This window comes from Pseudophryne corroboree, chromosome 1 (genome assembly GCF_028390025.1).
Source record: "Pseudophryne corroboree isolate aPseCor3 chromosome 1, aPseCor3.hap2, whole genome shotgun sequence".
NCBI classification, from domain to species: Eukaryota; Metazoa; Chordata; class Amphibia; order Anura; family Myobatrachidae; genus Pseudophryne; species Pseudophryne corroboree.
Genome location: NC_086444.1, coordinates 1,187,627,702 through 1,187,651,491, shown reverse-complemented (window position 1 = coordinate 1,187,651,491; position 23,790 = coordinate 1,187,627,702). Strand labels below are relative to the sequence as shown.

The window sequence follows — 23,790 nt, the reverse complement described above, 5'->3', positions numbered from 1 at the left end:
TAAAGCGGGTGTCTGGGGGTGGCTTGGGAGGGTTCATTTACACTCCCCAGCGGCTGCCATTGTCTGCAGCCACTGGAGGGGGGGGGGGGATCCTGACGTGCTGACCGATTAGCAGTGATCGCCAGTGTGGCAATCAGTAGGGGAGAGTGCAGGGAGGCAGAGAGACCTTCTGGTCCCTCTGACAGCAGCAGTGGAGGGAAGTTTCCCTTCCCTGCCGCTGCTAACACTGTTTATCTGACTGGTTGCATCCTGTGTGACCAGGTCAGATAAGACCCTTTTTTTCAGGCATGGTCGCATCTGATGCGACCATGCCAGGCAAATGGTTAAGAGTAAAAAGCAGGGAAAAGATGCTCAGTGCAAGCCAAGGTGCATAGAGCCTGATGCACTGAGAAAGACTGTTTTGCTGCAGCAATAATGTATCAAGGGGTGGGGTATGAAATACTACTGGTCGGGATGCCAGCAGTCACATGAGCAACCATGGAATTCTGACAGTAAGGATCCTGTCACCGGACAGTGGTAAGTATTTTACCCCTCTCCAGCCCCTAACCTTAACCCTTGGAGTGTGTTGGCAAGGGCTAATCAGTGAGGGGTGTCTAAGACTAACCCTTGGGGGGTTGGTGGCTATACTGTTTCTAACCTCCCCCCTAGTGCCTAACCCTAAACCCCTGCTTCCCCTTTCCAGTGCCTAACCCTAACCCTTCCCCCCTGGGCCCTATCCCTAACCCTGATACTCACCTTCAGCATTCTGGTGCCGGTCTCCCGAGTGGTGTCAGATGTCCTCTGGCATCCAAACTGCCAGGATGCCAAATGTGTCCTGTATAAAGACACAACTGTAGTCTTTCAGTGTTCTTGTATGTTTTATTGGTTATTCCTGTGTATGACCAAGGCTTGTTCTTGACTGCTCTACAGTGTTATTTCTTGGCTCTGCACAGCTCATTTTTTACCTCCTCTTGTGACTTGACCATCCCTCTGACAGAACATTTTGGCTTTGGCGTGTCTTTTCTTTTAGCGGACCCAGTTTGCTGCTGATTCTTTGCTATCCTGCTTGTAACCAACTTCAAGGGCATAGTCATGTGTGCTGGGTGCAGCAAAGTGAATTCCTCTTTGCGGGGTGCCCCTGATGAAACACACCAGTATTTTAATATCTATGCCCCTGTTATTGATTGCGTCAATCCTAGTGGATCACTACACACCACATTTCAGTCCAGAATATTGACAATGGAGGGAACTGCATATAGTGGGGTTATCCTTAAAATTTCAACAAGCATTGAGGGAAAATGAGAGGCGCAGGTCTTTGGAAAATATAGGGATTGGGTGTGGAGTTTTTATTTAGAGAAGTCAAGAAATGCATCTTTGTGAAATGTTGGTTATGACTTTATGTTAGTTGAAGTATTATTTATTGCACTAAAAACCAATACACTGTAAGGGCAGCTATAACAGAATATTTTACAGTGAAAACTAGCATAAAGGTAAAGGGGATCTCAGTAGAAAGGATATTGCAGTAGTCAGTGTTGGGGTGTGACATGGAGTAAACATCAAAGTATCTCATATTATTTTACACATTACTAAATAAAAGTTAGTAGATGTTTCCACTGGTCAGGTGATATGATAGAAAATTGCTTTGTACATCAATACATAAATAACACGCCTTCTGTAGTTTTCTGACAATTGAGGTGCACTCTGTAATCCTACACAGGTACAGAGTATCACATATTGGGGGTAATTCTGAGTTGATCGCAGTAGGAACTTTGTTAGCAGTTGGTCAAAACCACGCGCACTGCAGGTGGAGTAGATATAACATGTGCAGAGAGAGATAGATTTGGGTGGGTTATTTTGTTTCTGTGCAGAGTGAATACTGGCTGCTTTATTTTCACACTGAAATTTAGATTGCAGATTGAACACACCACACCCAAATCTAATAGGCCCTACACATTACGCGATGTGCCGCAGAGGTGCCCGACGGCCGATATGGCTGACGGGCGACCCGGCGGCGGGAGGGCATTGATGGGTGGAGTGAAGTTTCTTCATTCGCCCCGTCACCCGGCTCCATAGACATGCAGGCAAATATGGACGATCTCATCCATATTGGCCTGGATGCACAGCCAACATGGCACCAGCGATGAACGAGCGCGGGGCCGCGCATCGTTCAACGCTGGTGCCACCACACTGCACGATATGAACGTTATCTTGTTCATTAATGAACGAGATCATTCATATCGTGCAGTGATGTCGGCCAGTGTGTAGGGCCCATAACTCTCTCTGCACATGTTATATCTGCCTCCCCTGCTGTGCACATGGTTTTGCCCAACTGCTAACAAAGATCCTGCTGCGATCAACTCAGAATTACCCCCATTGTTCTGCTTTATGTCACAGACAGCCCTACTGACACAGCTATGTGAGTTCTAGTAAAGTAACATTATTAGGGGGAAATGTACTTAGCCTTATATGAGAGTCTGCAAGATGCTGGCTGTGTGGGAATTCCATTGAGTATGCCCATATTTTTAAAGCTGTAATAAATTGCAATGCAAAACAAGGGTGGGTTTACCTTGGAACTGATTTCCACTTTAAAAATATGGTCATACTCATTGGAATTCCTGCACAGCCTTCAGCTCATGACTACTACATGAGACCATTGGAGAGAGATAAAGTACCATCTCCTAACTGCCACGTTAAAACTGTCTAATTTTTTTTTATCTCTCTTCACTTTATCACTTTTCAGGGATAAATTAATCTGCCCCTTAATCTGAATAATAAAATATTAAAAACATGAAAACATACCTCCCAACATGACCCTCTCCAGGAGGGACAGAATGCTCTGTTCCTGGACTTCCCTCTTAATGTATGATTGACATCACCTGTGCTGAAACACCTTACTTATCCATTAACCTGTTCAACACAGGTGCAGATAATCATACATTAAGAGAAAAGTCCAGAAGCAGAGCATTGTGTCCCTCCTGGAGAAGGTCATGTTGGGAGGTATGTGAAAATAATATGCAAAAATTAGCAAATAAGTACTTGCAAGCTGATGATGCCGGTGACCTTTCTTGTAATAACAGTATTGTACTCCTATCAGATTTAACATCATAAGATATAGATTATATCTAGGATTACCATACTATCCATTTAAACTGGGAAACTCATAAATTACACAGGCTTTGTGGCTGGAAAAATTCAAGCCTGCATTTCACCTGGTTTAAATCAGCCATAAGACTTGTGCAATTCATGAGTGTCCTGGTTTGAAGGGATAGTATAGTAAGCCCAATTATATCCAGTATGTTACTTACCCCAGACACACTGTTGCAAATGTATTCACTAAAGGTTGAATCCAGCTATGGGCTGTGAATATCCCACCAATAATGATATTTCCATCTTTTGAATATTTACTTTCCAATATATAATTAATCCTTGGAGAAAGATGACACCCAGGCACTGGTTTCTGTGCCTCACATGTGCAGGGTGTGATGCTGAGGACACACAGCCAAATCATTTGGTATAACAAAATGACATATAATATTGGCTGGTAGAAATGTATTTTATAATTTGTCATCTTCTTTAAATCTCCCCACTGACAGCTGCTGCATAATTATAAACAAAAATGAACATGCAGAAAAATCACAGTCAGACAGTAAGAGGTTAATTTACAGTCAATGTGTCTAAAAAATGCATTTTGAGCAAATTTATTAGCACTGCACATGTGTAAATTTTGCATTTGAATTTATATTTAAACATGTAAATGTATTTTGTAGAGATTTGTTCTAATGGGCCCTACACATTTAAAGATCCGCCGACGAGCTGCCCGACGGCGGATACCACCGACGGGCGACCCGGCAACGGGGGGGGGGGAGTGAAGTTTCTTCACTCCCCCCGTCACCCGGCTCCATTAAAGTGCAGGCAAATATGGATAAGATCATCCATATTGGCCTGCATGCCCAGCCGATGGGACACCAGCGATGAACGAGAGCGGGGCCGCGCATCGTACATCGCTTGTGCCTAGACACTCAAAGATATGAACGTTATCTTGTTCAATAGTAAACTCGTGATGAGCGGATTCGGTTTTACTAGGTTTTACTCGGTTCTCAAAACGGCATCTTATTGGCTATCCAAAACACGTGACATCTGTGAGCCAATAAGATGCCGTTTTAAGAACCGAGTAAAACCGAGTAAAACCGAATCCGCTCATCACTATAATAAACAAGATTGTTCATATGTTTGAGGAATATCGGCCAGTGTGTAGGGCAGGGGTGGCCAACCAGTCAGAGGCAAAGAGCCCCCTAAAATCTGTAGTCAAGCCAAAGAGCCAGTATCATGTGTGCGCCAGAGGCACACGCGTGCCCAAAATTGGGGCGTGGCCTAACTGGCACAAGGCCACACACCATTTTTGGCCACCTGCCTTCAGTTTGACGTTCGTAGGAGCATGACCGTGTGTCACACCCCCATTTTTAGTTACAATGGGGTCGAGAAAGGTTGCAGGCTCCAGTCTCCCCAGGCAGGCTCCAGGCTTGCCCCCCAGGCAGGCGGCAGGCTCCGCCCCTCCACCAGCATAGTCTCTGTGGGCTATCAGGCCAAGGGATGCAGAGGGATACATACTTACCGCAACTTCCATGAGTCCTTTGACCGGGTCTCTTCTCTCCTTGTGGCAGCAGCTCCGCCTCTCATTACGACATCATATTGCGCACTAAGCGATGTGGTGCCGGAGCATCACAAGCCTCCTGTGAACTTGTGAAGGAGGCAGGATGATATTGGCTGCTAGTGTGAGGCTGGGACCAGGGGCAGGTGCGGGAGCAGGAGCCACATCATATGAAGGGGAGAGCCGCATGCGTCTCGAGAGCCGTGGGTTGGCCACCCCTGGTGTAGGGCCTATAAGTTTTGTGTTTTGGTTTTGGCTCTAATTTCATCTTCATGTTTTGCTTTAGAAAAAAACAACCTCTGGTGGTTTGAGTTTTTAATTTGGGTTTTAATTCAGATCCTTAGGATTTGAATTTCTTGAAAATGGATAAAAACAGCTAAATACATGTAATTTTTGCAAGCCCATATCTGACATCTCATTCTAAAATCCAAATTCTGAACATCCGGAAGATCTTAATGAGACTCTTTTCGGATTGGATCTCCTCAGAAGATGAAAACTGGGACTTTGTTCGGATCTGCAAAATTAGGGGGATTCAGATTTTAAAAGTACTAAATTGCACATTATATATACTGTATGGGATGTAGTTATGTGGCCAGCGGTCAAGAGACCGCCGGCCACAATACCTGCACTTACATCTCGCCCCCTTACTATCTCAGTGGTTGGTATGCCAACCAACAGGGACAATTCCCAGTTTTGGGTGTACATGACACCCATAGAGTGGGAATAGAACCTGTAGCAAGCCAGCAAGGATCTTTTTTGCACTCGTTCCCCCTCCACCGGCCATGTAAATATTGGGATCCCACCATCGGTATTGTGATTGACGGTCTCCTGACCGCCAGTCACTGTTTGCTTCACAAAGATTTGTCTTTTTTCACTGGGGTGTCTACTTTTCCCAGAATCTTCTCTGTACAAATGAGGGACGCAGGAGGTTATGCTACATGCATGAGTATTAATATACTGTATGTGGTATAACTAGAGATGTGCAGAGGACACTTTTGGGCTTTTAGTTTTGGATCTGGATCCCCATTTGTTTTTTGGATCTGGATTGGTTTTGACAAAACCACCATTTCGGGTTTTTGGTTTTGGTTTTTGATCTAGATTTTTTTAAACATAAAACCAGTTAAAATCACAGAATTTGGGGGTATGTTTGATCCTACTGTATTAATAACCTCAATAACATTCATTTCCAATAATTTCCTTTCTATTCTGAATACATCACACCTCACAATATTATTTTTTGGGCAAAAGGTTGCATTGAGGTCGCTGAATGACTAAGATAAGTGACACAAGTGGGCAGCACAAACACCTGGGCCATCTAGGAGTGGAACTGCTGTGGCAGACAGGATGATACTTTTAAAAACTAGGCCCCAAAGAGCACATAATGCAAAGAAAAAAAGAGGCGCAAGATGGAATTGTCCTTGGGCCTTCCCACCCTTATGTTGTATAAACAGGACATGTACACTTTAACAAACCAATCATTTCATTGACAGAGTTTTCCACATGACTGGGGCTGAAATGACTGGTTTGTTTGGGCCCCCACAAGAAAAGAAGCAATTAATCTCTCCTTGCACAAACTGGCTGTACAGAGGCAAGATGTCATCCTCATCCTTATACTCTGCTTCCTCACCCCTCTTAGTGTACATCCTTATCTTCACAGAGTATTCATTTGTCCCCACTGGAATCCACCATCACAGGTCCCAGTGTACTTTCTGGAGCCAATTGCTGGTAAATGTTTTCCTGGAGGAATTTATAATTCATTTTGATGAACATCATCTTCTCCACATTTTGTGGAAGTAATCACCTACGCCGATCTCTGATAAGGTTACCGGCTGCTCTAAACACTATTTTGGAGTACACACTGGAGGGGGCAGGGGGCCACTTAGGTAAAATAAAGCCAGTTTCCAAATTGCCTCTTTTTCCTGCCAGTATATATACGGACTGTCTGACATGCCTACTTGGATGCTGTCACTGATATAGACCCCCACCATCCTTTTAATGGTGACAGCATCACTTGCTCCTGACTGCCCTGCATCACCTGCAGAGGGTGGGCTAGGAAATTGTATTATTTTCCTTGCAGCCCCAGTTGTGGGAAAAAATGAAGGAGGAGCTGTTGACGGGTCACGTTCCGCTTGAGTTGACAATTTTCTCACCAGCAGGTCTTTGCACCTCTGCAGACTTGTGTCCGCCAAAAAGAGAGATGCAATGTAAGCTTTAAACCTGGGATCAAGCACGGTAGCCAAAATGTAGTTCTCTGATTTCAACAGATTGACCACCCTTGAATCCTGGCAAAGTGAATGAAGGGGACCATCCACAAGTCCCACATACTTAGCGGAATCACTCCAACTTAGCTCCTCCTTCAATTTTTCCAGCTGCTTATGCAAAAGCCTGATGAGGGGAATGACCTGACTCAAGCTGACAGTGACTGACCGGACTTCAAGTGTGGCAAGTATGAAGGGTTGGAGAACCTTGTACAACACGTAAATTATTCTCCACTGCGTTAACACCAGCATAGTTGTTTTGGCCTCCGTAATCCACTTTGCAACAGGGTGACTGCTGTCATATGTCATCTTCCTCACACAGGTCTGTTGGACAGTCAATTGCTTAGTTGAAGTAGTACAAGTGGTCTTCCGACTTCCTCTCTGGGATGACGATCGACTCCCAGCAGCAACAACGGCAGCAGCAGTATGTGTACCACTCAAGGATCATCCGGAGGAATCCCGGATAGGAGAGAACTCATCAATCATACCAGTGTCATGGCCTGCAAGACTATTTACATTCCTAAATGAGGAGGAAACTGACATTGACGGGGTTGGTGGTGTGGCTTGCAGGAGCTTGGGTACAACAGGAAGAAGGGATTTAGCTGTCAGTGGACTGCTTACGCTCCTACCCAAAGTTTCTGAACTTGACAATGACTTCTGATGAATGTGCTGCAGGTACAGTAGCATATAAGGGAGGATGTTCCTAGGTTGTGTAAATGTTAATTTACTAAGGACTAAAAGCAACACTTTAAAAAGACATTCAATACACTTTAAATGGAGCCGCTGCGGCCACTGTAATCAATCCTTAGCTTACGTACTGTTTACCCAGTTTGCGTACAAAGCCCCGTACCGTGTACGCACTTTGCATACAAACGCCGTGATAGTCGTACAAAGTACACGCGGTGCGTACACACACAAAGACACGGCATGAGCACTTTGCAGCTACACGTGAGACTAGATTACACTTATATAACACTAGCAGGGAAAGAGAGACACGACACCAATTTTGTATTTCAAAGACTATGTTGGGATTTGACCCACCAACGGTTCTTTACTAGCAGGGGGTTACAATAACAACAATACAATAAGAAAATGCCTACAGTCAATGGTACATATGTTTTGTTTCGCCTGCGCTTCCTGATCCAGTCCTCAGTCATCAAGGGTGATGACCTTCAGAGATTGAGAGAGTGACCTGGCCTGCAGCTGGCTATTTCTACATTTGTCCAAAACCTAACACAATGGAAACTGTAATCCCTTTGTCCATTGGACACAGGGATGGTCATTTAAAGTACAGGAGAGGTCATAGGTCGGTTTGAATAGATGGGCTATGTCTGTTTCAGGTGTAGTTGCAGATGTTCTCCTCTGGGTTCCCGCCGCATATCAAGTGTACAGTAAATACAGTTAATATTTATATTCTGCTCCTGTGCATAACTATTCTCAGGAGCGTGTGATCTTCTGCAAACTAACACTGGGATATTGCTTTTAAAATACCCTACAGCTGGATACCAAACACCACCTTATAACCTAGTTCTGTCACCTCCTATCCTGTAAAGGTGAATCCCTTTGTTCTTGTACCATTTAAACATGTGTTACTCGCTGATGTGGTGCATGGAGACTATGTGTACATTGTGCACTATTTGGATTAAATATGTAATGTGTTTTTATGGTTTTTCCATGCGATCACATACACTACCGTAATTACTCATACCACGCGCTAATACGCAGGACCCCGGGAGTGACCATATGCAAATTGCGAATATGTGCATGCACGGCAGAGCAAGTACGCGCACAGAGGCCATCTGTGTGTAGTTTGTACGTGATGTGTGTACTGCAATATTTTTTGACTTCGACAGTCCACCCTTTGGCAGTCACCAATAACTGCCACTAACTAATCAATAAACAGAAAAATATTACCTATACAATATATACAGAAGCTTGGATGATCGGGGGAGAGTTGTAGGTGGGAAATGTATGACCTAGTGGGATAGTAAAAAGCATGTATGTATGAATCAATGTCTGAGGGGCATGTATCATCGTGCCATATATGTTTTAAATAAGCTTCGAGGTATTGCAAAGTATACATTAAATCCTTCTCATCCCATAATAAGGTTCTGTAAATGGGCAAACAAACACTACCAAGCTCTTTTTGGCTTCTTATTCCAACAAACGGGTTGCACATTTAATTGATGATACATGGAGGGGGAACATATGTGAGTGCTAGTATATGTGGCTATCACCTGTCGACTATGTGTGCCATTAACTGGAGGTTGCAGAGATGAAAATAAGACACATATATAAAAATACATTCACATAAACATTTTTGGTAGGGTTGACGTCTTTTCCGGTTGGATGTATCTGGGCAGAGGGGGAGACAGAGAAAAACGGGTGAAAGAAACAGGCCATGAAATTCATTTTTACAATCCTTATCTTATCACAGTTTCTATTGAGGGGTCATAAATTAAATCTGCTGCTGTAACAGCGCCCTCGCTCCTTAGACTCATCAAATTTGTGCTGCGCTTGCGCCGCTTTAGAATTCGAACACACCTGAATATCAGACAATAATTATGATGACTCCCAGGATACAAAGGAGAAACTTCACCACACTCATAATGACATTTTGAGCCCACTCTCCTAACCCTGAGAACCATTTGCGTGGGTTCAACCACGAGACCCAGCCGGTCAGTTCATTACTCACAGTCGCTAAGGTAAGATTGTGCTTCCTACTGAACTCCCACTTCAACTGTAAGATCTTGTCCATCTTTTAATCTATGATCTCCATGTGCTGTTAGTCAGTGCTGTTCGTAATATATGTACAGCACTTCACACCATATTGAGTTGCCAGGGTAACACAGTACCCACTTGTCACGGCTGTGACGTAATTAAGGACCATCCTGTGCTGGATCAGTTCCTTCTTGTAAGCTTGTAACTCCCTTCCTGTATACCTGGAGGTGTCATCATACATCTCGGTGATATTGTCTATCAAGTTCGGTAGCGCATGGATGTACTTATAATTTATAGTTCCTCTGGCAGTACGGGTGATATCTAATGCAAGAAGGAACTGAATCCCAGTGGATTCATGGATCAAATTAGAGGCTGCATGTTCTGCCCTATCTATGAGGTGTCTCTAGATGATGTGTTCACAGTGAGTATGAGTATAAGGAGTCTGAGCACTGCGGTGAACGTCTATCATTTTATCGTGGGTTATGGTCATGTCCTCCGGTAGTACTCTCCCAATATAACACAATCCCTCAGAGCTCGGAGCAAACCACTTGTACACTTTCCTCCCACATATGAAATAGGCATCATCTGAAAGAACATAGGGGACAAAATGTAACATCACCATATTGCAATCTTTCCTGGTAAAGAAACCAATCCCTAGTTCTCTCATTTGTTCAGTACAAGTATCGGGCTGGATGATATGGGCACAATACCCCGACGATACTTTCCCAACCCACATGGTCTTGCCTCCACGTGTATACCTATACCGAAAATACCTCCCACTGTTTGCTATCTGGCGTACAAGTTCAGAGTCAATAGGAATCCTATCAGCTCTGTGTGAAAAAGTCATTGTCTGGTTATTCCAAGTCACTTTCCAATTTCCGAGTTTTCGGTAATTGGAAATATTGAAATACAACAGAGACCTGTCTACATGATTCTGGTGGAGCTTCAAGCTAGGGGGCCTAGATATATTGAATTTCTTGTCCACCGGTCTCCCACCCCGTAATTCGAGCACCTCATATATTGCTAAAGGGTACGGCACTAATCCTGTCTTACTCTGTCCTTGAGGTACTTGTGAGCAAACTCAACATTCCGTCTGGTTTAAGACCTTACCCACTAGTGAGTGGTAATCACTCAATGGATGTCGGTCCATATTGATATTAATGTTGGACTGACACCTATGGATGCACCCATCTTCAACTAGATTCTCACAATTCCTACAAATGCAATATTCCTTAGACAATAACCCTTCACATTGCCTCCGAGCTCCATGACTACCAGAGCGCTTACTGATACCAGCCTTTACTCGAGTGATGTGCTTCTCCCGAGATCCTACAAATTTGTACTCACCATCAGAACCCATTCCAGGTTCCTGCTCGACCTCTCTGGGACCCTCACCAAAACAAATTGTCCTGATCAAAAACAGAATTACTAGTAGAACCCGAAACGCAGTCTCTTGTGATAAATCCATTTCGTTAGGGGAAAGAAGAAAAATAATAAGGAGAAAAGAAAGTAAAAATGCAGGGGGGGGGGGGTGAAAATAGAAAATGGTGCGACAACCGTGCTTGTTCTTGTTCTCTCCATGCTCTGGTGCCTTTCAACAGTCCTGCCTCTCAACTTTCCCGGAACAAACACTCTAGTGATACGAGGTTCTCTTCACCTTGCTCTTTGTCACGAGTTCTCTCCGGGTCAGCAACCTTCTTGCAGTGGGACGAGTGGACCCAAGTCTCTCTTTCGGCGACCTTTAGTGCTATCGTGCTGGTTAACATGACTTGGTATGGTCCTTCCCACCTGTCTATGAGGCAAAATGAGCGTAAGAAATTCCGACTCATCACATAATCCCCAGGCTCAATGTCATGACAATTACTGTTCGGTAGGTCAGGAATCACCAGCTTTAGATTTCTTTGTTGATTTCTCAGCTGCTGGTTCATCCTAACCAAATATTTCACAGTCACTTCATTATTGCATTTCAAATCATCCTGGGGGTCTGTCATTACATAAGGTTGTCGACCAAAAAGAATTTCAAAGGGTGATAAGTTAAGTGGAGACCTGGGAGTGGTTCTGATGCTGTACAACACTAGTTTCAAAGCTTCTGGCCACAGCAATCCAGTTTCAGCCATCACTTTGCTCAGCTTGTTCTTAATAGTGCTGTTCACTCTCTCTACCTTTGCACTCGCCTGTGGCCGGTACAGAGTATGCAGCTTGCTATTAATTCCCATCAGTTTGCACATGACCTGAAAGACTTCACCTGTAAAATGGGTACCCCTATCACTTTCAATCATTCTAGGGATACCATATCTACACACAAATTTCTGCACATCAGTACATACTAACACATATTTCAAATTCCTACAGGGTGGTAACTGTATGAAGTCGATTTGTATTACCTGAAAAGGTCAATCTGTAGGAGGGATATGGGCTCTGTTGGTATTATCTTACCAATATTCTTTCTCAAGCAAGTAAAACATGTCATTGCTCTCTTACCTGCATGAGAAGAGAATCCTGGCGCACACCAGTAGGCTCTTACAAGCTTGCACATTCCCTCTTTGCCCAGATGAGGCAGACCATGTGCCGCCTCAGGTAGACTTGGAAGATATGCGCTGGGGGCCAACGGCTTACCATGTCCACCTGTCCAAAGTCCTGAGGACTCCTGACCATACCCCTTCGACTTCAAGACCGCCTTTCCCTGTAGGGAACACAAATTTTGCATTTCAATTAGCTGTTGTGTGTTGACCGTGTTAAATGTCATCAGTGATGTGATGTTTGTTTGTATGGGGGTGCTTGCTGTTGATTTAGCAGCTTCATCTGCCCGGCTGTTACCAAGTGAAATTGGGTCTTGGTTGTAAGTGTGTGCTTTGCACTTGATAACAGCCACTCTGTCTGGTTCCTGTATTGCTGTCAAAAGCCTTTTGATGTGGGACGCATACGCTACAGGTGTGCCAGCTGCCGTCATGAAATTTCTGAGGCACCATAGGGCCCCAAAATCATGCACCACTTCAAAGGCGTACCTAGAGTCTGTGTGTATATTAGCTGACTTACCCTTGGCTAATTCACACGCTCTGGTTAGGGCGACCAACTCAGCAACTTGTGCTGAGTGCGGTGGGCCAAGGGGTTCAGCTTCTATGATAACTTCATCATCTAAAACTGCATATCCGGTGCACAAATCTCCCGATCCCATCTGGCAACCGTCAGTGTAGAAGGTAAAGTCTACTCCTTCCAGTGGGTTGTCACTGATGTCAGGTCTCGCAGTGAAAGTTTGGTTCAGGTATTCCATACAATCATGCTTATCAGTATCTGCACTAAATCCTCCTTTATCATCATTCTCATCCTCCACCCTTTGTGCCTGTCCAGGCACACTTGGCAAGTAGGTTGCTGGATTTAGTGAGCTGCATCTCTTAATAATGATAATTCTCACTATGTAAACCGAGCAGATGAGACATGTCTGGTTTCAACGGAATTTAGTAAAGCTGATACTGCATGAGGTGTATGGATGGTCAGGTCGTGTCCTAACACTACGTCCTCGCTTTTACTTACCAGCAAAGCTATTGCTGCAACACTTCACAAGCAAGTGGGGAGAGACCACGCTACAGTGTCCAACTGTGCACTGTAGTAAGCTACCGGTCTGCTGGCATCACCATGTCTCTGTGTTAAGACTCCTGCCGCGCACCCAGCACTTTCAGTATCGTACAATTTGAAGGCCTTCTCTTAATCTGGCATGCCTAATGCAGGTGCTTGTGATAGACACTGTTTGAGTCTCTCAAATGCCAGTTCGGACTCATCTGTGTGAGAGATCCTTTCCGGTTTGTTCGAAGATATGATTTCTTGCAAAGGTAAAGCCAGTATAGAGAACCCTGGAATCCAGTTTCTACAGTACCCACACATTCCAAGGAAAGTGCGGATCTGTTGCTGAGTTTGTGGCAGGGTCATGTCACGAATCACCTGTTTTCTATCAGCGGTGAGGTGTCTAAGTTCTTGAGTCAACCAGTTTCTCAAATATTTGACCCTGGTCCGGCACACCTGCAACTTATCCTTTGAAACCTTGTGTCCTGTATGGGAAAGATGAAACAGAAGCTGTTTCCTATCTTTCAAGTATGATTCGAGTGAGTCAGAACACAACAATAAGTCATTGATATACTGTATTAGTACTGATCCACTCTCAGGTTGAAAGGAATGTAAACAGTCATGCAAGGCCTGGGAGAAAATACTCGGGCTGTCAATGAAACCTTGGGGTAGTCGAGTCCAGGTGTACTGTACTTCCCTGTATGTAAAAGCAAAGAGGTATTGGCTGTCAGGGAGAAGAGAGACAGAAAAGAAAGTGGAGCAGAAGTCAATGACAGTGAAGAATTTTGCTGTAGAGGAAATTTGCATGAGGTTGACAGCTGGATTGGGCACTACGGGGAATTGGCTCTCAACTATTTTGTTTATCCCCCTTAGATCCTGCACTAGCCTGTAAACCCTCCCCACATCTTTTTCACATGGAAGATGGGACTATTGGCAGTGCTGGAAGTCCTGACCGAGATGCCCTGCTGTAGCAGCCGCTCTATGACAGGGTATACTCCTAATTCTACCTCTGGCTTCAAAGGATACTGAGGGATTTTTGAAGCTATCCTACCATCTTTTTACTTGTACTACTACTGGAGCTACATACGCCATCAATACAGTTTCCTGTCTATCTTTGGTCCAAAGGGAACCCGGTATTTGTGAGATCATTTCCTCTACCTTTGATGAACACGTGTCTATAATAGTAGAATGGGACATTAGCCTTTGAGGGGTGTATCGTATATCTTGTACTTCTTGAGCATGGTTCTCTGGTATATCCAAGAAGACACCCTCAGTAGTACAATATATGACACACCGCCAATGCAGCCAATAGAAAAGAATGTTTGGTTTGCAAGGGTCCTATCGTAATATCTGCAGGTCTACTCAAAGGGTATTGTTGCACTATTCCTGTTACACCCATTGCCGAAATTGTTTTACCCATGGTTTTTATACCTGATGTGGAATTCAACACTGATCTGGCCGCCCCTGTATCTACAAGGAAAGGTAATGGTACCCCAGCTACATCAACCATGACCTCAGGTTTACTACCAAGGCTAGCAATCAACTTTACTGGCTGTATACTACAGGTATGGCCTGACCTCTATTGTGTAGTGGGACCTTTTTTTTTGAAGGTCTGCCAGTCCCTCCTAGGTGGGTAACTCCGTGTTTCCCCTCTGTGTGATCCCTGTTCCCAATTATGTGTGTTATAGCGTGGTTCGTATCCTGGTCTAGGGGGTCTGTTTACATTATGTGTCCCTTTATTCCTACATTCCCTTGAGTAATGTCCCTCCTCCTGGCAATTATAGCATACTATTATATGTGACTTACCATCAGGGGTCTGGGGTCTTGGCTGATGTGGTTTTGTTGTAATAGCATATATACTTACCGTCATCAGCCTATCCCCTTGCGACTCCCTGTGTTTAATGATATTCCAATCGTGCTTGATAGCATACTCTCTCAATGCAGCCACCGATATACCTCTCCAGTTAGGTAGAGAGGTTTGCACCGTTGTCCTTAGTGCCTCCTTTAAACCATCGATTTACACATAAACAGCTACCTCCCTGTGATGTGCATTATCCTTAATGTCCTCAATCCCAGTGTATCTAGTGATTTCCTCCAGTGCTCGATGGAAATATTCAGATGCCATTTTGACTTCCTTTTGTCTTATGGAAAAGATTTTTTTCCATTTAACAACAGTAGGGCAATACACTCCTAATTGCAGGTGGATTTGTCGTACATTCTCCTGATTGTATTCATCAGTGAGAGGTACTTCTGCATCTAACTTACAATCCGTTATGAATTTCGGGATGTCAATATTTGAGGGTAAACACACCCGTAGCACTGTTCGCCAATCTTTATTTGTGGGCTTGTGAGTGTTACCTAACTCTTTAATGAATCTCTGGCATCCAACTAGATCTTTCATGGGATTGGGAAATTCTGACATAATTGACCTTAGCTCTGCCCCGGACCAAGGACAATGCATGGCAATGTTCCTGATGGGAGTTACTCGATGATTGTCAGTCTTCCTATTGGGGACTGCAATCACCCTGACAGGATTTAATTCAACTACATCATTCTGGCTTGACTCTATAATGCGGGGAGCTATTGTCTCTGCATAGTGTATGGTGCCGTACTTACCTGTGGACACTACCTCACTTTTCCCTCCACTAGGGGGCCTTGCTACAACACTTGGTGGTTGGGCCATGCCCACCTGAGTATCCTGTATGGTGGCTGCTAGAGAGAGTGTCGATATTGTGCTGGGCTCATCTTCCTGCTCACAGTCCTTGGGAAAATTTAAATAGGGATACAGCTGGCAAGGGTTTGCGTTAGTTCATTTATCAATTACTTTCCTATCCTGTACCAATGCATCATTGCTTGTAGCCAATTTCTCCCCATCAACATATGGTGGTTGTTGTGCGGTCGCCATTGTTTTCCCATTAGGTTTAGAACCTGCTGTGCGAGCCAGTTCCCTCTGCCATCCCCCTCTTGCTGCCACAAGTTTAAACAATCTGCATGTCTAATCCTTTGTTTTCTAAATTTTAGCAGACATATCCTAATCCTTATGTTCTGTAATACCTCCGGCTCAAAGCTGCCAACCCTAGGGAATGATACCCTACCTTCTGCAGTCATAAGTACCCATTCAGAACAAAAAGTCTCCACGTGTTGACCATATTTCCCACACATAATAAACCTCACTGACCCCTTGGGCTGCGGCTCTTCAGCCTGAACCCTGGCTACCATACGTCCACCGCTTGTGCAATTGTATCCCATTGTGGACTTTTTCCTTTTTCGCAATCCCCAATGCACGACACGAATAGACGGTGAAAGTTCTTAGAGCACTTTCACCCACTCCTTCTCCGCTGATGTACCATGACTCACTCCAATAGTGACCACCGCGTACCTAGTGAGGTCCCTAATTGGTTTCTATTGACTGGAAGTGTTAGGAATGACTTACCTATTCCAGTTAATATCCACATTTGGAGATTTTCCTGAGAGAGACCAGAGAAAACTCCCTATGCACTTATACACAAATCACGCTTGTGGCGCAAATGATACCGTGGTTTTACGCAAAAAGCTCTACATGGCGCTAATGATACCGTGGTTTTATGCAAAAGCTCATATCAAGATGCGCTACGTATCGCACCCACAAACATGCGGTCCAATCGCACAGCGTATAGGTACTTGTTACCTATCCGCCTTACGACAACTGGAATCAAATCACAAGCTGCAAAACCTCAGCCGGAGCTAATACAAAACCTTTAAACTTCACAATGCACAATTCCCTATTACGCTCCTCTGCAAATCTCCTCATGATTTGCGTACCTTATTATCTATACTAACGTGAGTCAGCCGCCTCACGCCACCAAGCCTCCACTCACTTGGTGTACCAAACAACAGGATCCCGAATTCCGGGGTTCAAACCCACTCACAACTGCTTTCAGCTCACACAAATACACATTGTTTTTCTGTGCAGAAAATTTCCACTCTTTTTGATTGGCAGCTTTACCCCAGAGGCAGTACAGATTAAACAAAAGTCTTATACTAATCTGTTTTTGAAATTCCATAATTATGTGCTATTGTATTTAAAGTATACTATCCCATGTTAATTGAGCAACTATGGTGTGGTTTTATTATGCGCACACAACCCTATGCAAGCTTGCGTAATTACGCAACCGTGCGTACCTCTATGCCACATGTGCGGCCTTGCACTACGTGCACATTTTTGTACTCTGTCCTCACGTTCCGTACTATGTGTACCGATGTGCGTACGCAATAAAACAAATCACACAACTTCGATAAATGTGAGCAATAAAAACTACTATTGCCCACTAGACACAACCCACACTTGTTCTGTGTAACCCTTTATGACTGGGCCAGACCTGCGTTCTGTGTCTTTATAATTATTCCCTTAACACACAATTCAAATTTATCTATATAACAACAAATATATCCGATTTCACACAGATCTAACCTGGCCTAGCAATCTATACCTTGCGGCAACAATATGTGAGAGGGTATGCGAAGTATTGGTGCCCTTTGTGTACGCTTTTGGCGCCAAAACAAAATACACAATTTTTTTTTTTAAATAGCTTTTTTTTCCTGTTTACCTCTGGGTTCTATCAGCACCTCTGCAGACCAGACAGAGCAGACACAACCTAACAGCACACAAATACGGTTTTCAGACCATCCACCAACCAGGAACAGGTTTGACATAGATATCTTTCCACCCTTTGCTGATAGATTAAAGTCTGCTATGACCTGCTAGCCTGTGAGCATGTGAAAACCGGATCGAGCCCCCAATTGTAAATGTTGATTTACTTACAGGACTAAAAGCAAAACTTTGAAAAGCCATTCAATACACTTTAAATGGAGCCGCTGCGGCTGCTGTAATCAAACCTTAGCTTACGTACTTTTTACCCAGTTTGTGTACAAAGCCCCGTACCGTGTATGCACTTTGCGTACAAATGCCGCAATAGTCGTACAAAGTACACGCGGTGCGTACACACACATAGACACGCTGTGAGCACTTTGCAGCTACACGTGTGACTAGATTACACTTATATAACACTAGCAGGGAACGAGAGACACGACTCCAATTTTGTATTTCAAAGACTATGTTGGGATCTGACCCACCAACGGTTCTTTCCCAGCAGGGGGTTATAATAACAACAATACAACACAATAAGAAAATGCCTACAGTCAATGGTACATACATTTTGTTTCGCCTGCGCTTTCCGGTCCGGTCCTCAGTCATCAAGGGTGATGACCTTCAGAGATTGAGAGTATGACCTGGCCTGCAGCTGGCTATTTCTACATTTGTCCAAAACCTAACACAATGGAACCTGTAATCCCTTCGTCCATTGGACACAGGGATGGTCATTTACAGTACAGGAGAGGTCATAGGTCGGTTTGAATAGGTGGGCGATGTTTGTTTCAGGTGCAGTTGCAGATGTTCTCCTCTGGGTTCCCGCTGCATATCAAGTGTACAGTAAATACAGTTAATATTTATACTCTGCTCCTGTGCATAACTATTCTCAGGAGCTTGTGATCTTCTGCAAACTAACATCGGAATATTGCTCTTAAAGTACCCTACAGCTGGATACCAAACACCACCTCATAACCTAGTTCTGTCACCTCCTATTCTGTAAAGGTGAATCCCTTTGTTCTTGTACCATTTAAACATGTGTAACTCACTGATGTGGTGCAGGGAGACTATGTGTACATTGTGCACTATTTGGATTAAATATGTAATGTGTTTTTATGGCTTTTCCATGCGATCACAAACACTACCGTAATTACTCATACCACGTGCTAATACGCAGGACCGCGGAAGTGACCATACGCAAATAGCGAATATGTGCACGCATGGCAGAGCAAGTACGTGCACGGAGGCCATCTGTGTGTAGTTTGTATGTGATGTGTGTACTGCAATATTTTTTGACTTCGACAGTTGTTAAAGTCCTTACCCCTACATATTATGGATTGATAAAGGCAACACATGTCTTGACAACTGTTGGCCAGATTTGTGGAGAAATAAATTCACACCGGAGAGGAGGGGTTTTTTTTTGTATTTTGCCCAGTCATGACAATGGGCTTTATCATCCCATGGACAACAACTGTCTCCACTGGTGCCTTAGTCAAACAAACTGCATCACCATCAGAATCCTAATCGTCAACTTCCTCCTCAGTGCCAGCTACACCAATATCCTCCTCATCTTGGTGTACGTCTACAGTGACATCCTCAATCTAAATATCAGCAATTGGACTGGTGGTGCACCTCCCAGCACTTGCTAGGGGCATGCAAATGGTGGATTGAGCCTCCTATTTCCAAACATTCTTGGAAAGGACAGGTATAGACATTGTAACCATGGACACACTTGGACTCTCCTTGGGGATTTGTGATATCTCCTGTGCTTTCGCAAGCTTAATTTTTAAAAAAAAATTAAAGGGAGGTGGGCTTCCATCCTCATGAGAATCTGAGCCACCAGTCATGAACATAGGCCAAGGCCTTAACCTTTCATTGACACTTAGTGTTGTGAATGGCATATTGCCAATTTTACGTTTCTCATCAGATTTTTTTTTTGTTTCCGATTATTATTTTTTGCTTCTTTGATTTTACATGCCCTCTATGACATTGGGAATCGGCCTTAGTAGACGACGTTGATGGAGTTGCATCGTCAATGTGATGACTTTTGGCAGCAGCATCTTCAGCACTAGTACTAGGAACTGGAAGTGGTTCCAGATCTTCCAATATTTTTTCCTCCAAATTTTTGTTCTCCATTTCGCAGGACAGTACCCCTTTATTATTACAACAGACAGAACAGTGCCCCTTAATTTTCAAAGCACCCTTGTATTTTTACAGCATACAAGACCAGTGTACTTTTATTTTAACATTAGCACCCCAGTATTTTTTCAGCATGCAGGTCCAGTGTATTTTTATTTTAACAACAGCCCTTTATTTTTACAGCATACAGGACCAGTGTACTTTGATTTTACCAACAGCACCCCAGCATTTTTACAGCATACAGGACCAGTGTACTTTTATTTTAACAACAGCACACCAGAATTTTTACAGCATACAGGGCCAGAACCCCTGTACTTTCACTGCATACAGGAAGACAGTGCCCCTGCCCCCTGTACAACACAGTGACAGCCAAGACAGCAATACCCATGTACAGCTGCAGCACCCTTAACAGAACATGAAACACCAGTGACAGCCAGGACAGCACCCCTAACATCACAGGGACACCACAGTGACAGGAACAGCACCTCTACAGAGCACAAACTGACCCCACCAAATGCCACCTTCCATAGAGAGAGACAGAGGTCTGTCTCCTTCACGCTCCAAGTCTGAAATGAAAATGGTGGCAATGCGCAGCTGTTTATATGGAATCCAAAACCCATGAGAATCCGACAGCAGGATGATTATGTTTTGCCTCAATCTGCTTTCTGAGTCTAGCGGGAAGTCTTGAGCCAAACTCGCGTCCAGGCTCAGAGCGTGGGGAGGGTTCGGTTCTCTGAGAACTGAACCAGCTCATCTCTAGATACAACAGTATGATACTGTTTTCAATATGTACTTTCCATGAAAAAAAGGGGGGCTATTGAATCAGATTCTGGAAAATAGAAAAACATCTGTGCAGTTCCCAATTACATCTATGGGTAGGTATTGCCATAGGGCGTCATTCGGACCTTATCACATGCTATGTTTTTTTTGCAGAGCTGTGATCAGGTCAGGTCAGATCTGCGAATGCATATGCTCCTCAATGTGCATGAGCATTGCCCCCCTGCAAAGGGGATCGCCGGACAGCGAAAGGTTTAACGAAGAAAGCGGTCGCACGGTCGATTGCAAGAAGATTGACAGGAAGAGGCCGTTTGTGGGTGTCAACTGACCGTTTCTAGGGAGTGTCCGGAAAAACGCAGGCATGCCCAGCCGTTTGGAGGGAGGATTCCTGACGTCCGCTCCTGGCCGGATCATCGCAGCAGCTGAGTAAGGCCTGAGCTGTGCAGAGACTGCACAAACTTTTTTTTGTGCAGCTCTCTGCACAAGCGTTCACACTCCTGCACATCAACTACCCCTTCCCCCTGTAGGTGGCAACTACCTGATCGCAGCACTGCAAAAAAACACCTGTGTTCAATCAGGTCTGAATCACCCCCACAGTGTAGTGCAATAATATAGTGCTGACTGTGTTTGCATGGGTTAAATAGATATATGATTGTGTTTTATTTGGCACAGACATATATCTGTATAAATGTGTACATATTAGAGATCATTCAAGTAAATATAATTATTAACATTGTGAAAATATAAATACTCATTAATTTTCTGCAGTAAATACTGTTAAAAAGGCATATATCCATACATATAAAGTACAAAATATACGTAATAAAAGGACAATAAAAATCAAGATGTATGATTAATAAGTCAGTATAAAACTGACAAGTGTTCGCACATATATTGGGCAGCTGATGTGAGCCTCCCGGCTCATTGTAGTGGATCCAGATACAACATCTGCTTTCTCCACTCGCTAGGTGATGCAGGGGTTAATACCTGTGCTGCAGATGGTACAAATTGCCACCTGGCCAGTAGGAATATACGTAAAACATGGATTGTAACTTAGGGGTATGGGATACACTGCTTTATACTACTAATATTGTAAATACACTGTAAGTAAATATTATAGCTTAGTAATATCCTGTTTTATTCACTGACTTTTATCATTTAATGGAAAGTAATATTACTTGTTTCAAAGATAAAAACATTAAATAAATAATTAGGACAATGAAGCTGTAACCATAGTAACTAATCAGACATTGTCCTGTATTAGTTTGTCATGTTCTGTATTGACGGCTACAACAAGTTTCTGCAATAATTATTATTCCTTATTCACACAGCACCAAAATAATACCCTGCACTGTAATATCAGATGTAAGCTTTATTCATAACAGGTCCCGAACCAGTGAAGCTTACAATCTAAATCCTCTACCAGAGGCACATAAACAGCGAGGCAATCTGTTCTGAGGATAAGTAATCTAACACTACACTTCTTTAAAAAAAAATGGGTTACCACCTCATCCCTTTAATTAAGGACACATATTAATTACACAGGTTCTGTGGCTGATTAAAACCAGGTGAAGTGGAGCCTTGAAGTCAGCCAGCCACAGAACCTGTGTAATGAATATGTGTCCAGAATTAAAGAGATAAGGTGGTAACCCTATAAAAAAGCACATGGACAATAGAAGGGGGACACATATAAACTTTGATTATTGCACAAAGTGATTGTACAATGATCGATTGCAACCCAGCGTCCCAGCACTAACAGCCGGTAACACTAATCACCATCCAACTAATTACGCTGCTAAGAGTTATGGAAACTGCAGAAAGCAAAGTAATATCAGATTACTGGTAACCTATAAATGGCAGCATAACTTTTTAGCTTGCATTAATAAACCATTTAATATTGATGTTAAATATTGTAAGTGTAATGTATTCTTAGAAAAAAAATATTCTTATGTATTGTAAGAAATAATACAGTAATTCATTGTCCATGTAACAGCAGATGGTTAGAAAGGAATTCATCACAATAACAGTATTTTTGACTAATCCAGATCTGTTCTTAGAATTCTTAGAAATAATGTAATTTAGGATTTTGTTTCTGTCTTCTGCTAAATATTAACAATCTGCAGATATTTAGAACTTTTCTAACTAAAATGTCTCAGGTACAAATGTGAGACAAAGATATTCTGCATGATATAAAATTACAGAGAGATGTGAGCAATTACTGAGCAATGCACATAAATTATTAGGAATTTTCTGTTTGTTTGAAATGTCCCTGTAATGTAAAATTTTTATTTTTGCAGCATCTATTGTACTTACATCATGACGATTGCACTGGAGAAAATTTTCCATCTATTCATGTAAGAAAATACTCTTGTACATCGGGTGAATAGTCCTCTAATAATGTTATCTTCTTTCTGAGAATACTTAGATGTAAAAATGTAATTGTTAACTACAAGGTGATGTCCGGGTGTAGAGTTCTGTGTCTCAGATCTGCAGATCGTCATATATAGGACCAGCAACAAAAACATAATAAATAAAATAATTAGACCCATTGTTACCGATAATCAGAAGCATTTGAGATGGTTTCTCCTCTCTCTCCAATCCCAGCACTGACATCTGCACAAGCGTAGTATGAAATAAGCAGGACAAAGGGAGACGTGGTGATAGAGGGAGCTTTATAGTCATTGCATATTACTCTTTTTTCATGGACTTATAAAAATACAACAGTGTAAATAGAACAATGTTGCTTTTAAAAAGAATAACACAAATTTATATAAAAAAGTCAGTTACATCACCAGGGGCCACTATACATAGAAGCTGGTTTTTCATAGTACAATATAGGCCCTCATTCCGAGTTGTTCGCTCGTTCTGTTTCTTCGCATCGGTGTGATAAGTCGCAAACTGCGCATGCGCAATGTTTGCAGTGCGTCTGCGCCAAGTAAATTAGCACAAAAGTTTGGTATTTTACTCAAGGCTTAACGAAGATTTTTCATCGTTCTGGTGATCGGAGTGTGATTGACAGGAAGTGGGTGTTTCTGGGCGGAAACTGACCGTTTTATGGGTGTGTGTGAAAAAACGCAGGTGTTTCA

General features: G+C 43.2%; 1 protein-coding gene across 2 annotated transcripts in view; it reads right to left on the bottom strand.

Moving 5' to 3' along the window:
• Positions 1–23,292, bottom strand: part of LOC135014379 (extracellular calcium-sensing receptor-like) — a 365,092-nt gene extending 341,800 nt beyond the window's left edge. For both annotated transcript variants that reach the window (XR_010213028.1, XM_063952710.1), the window contains exon 1: positions 23,018–23,292. Coding sequence is in view for 1 of the 2 variants with exons in the window: in XM_063952710.1 (XP_063808780.1) it covers positions 23,018–23,050 (33 nt within the window). In the remaining variant the exon portion in view is untranslated. The remainder of the gene's footprint in view (positions 1–23,017) is intronic.
• Between the last annotated feature and the right edge of the window lie 498 nt (positions 23,293–23,790).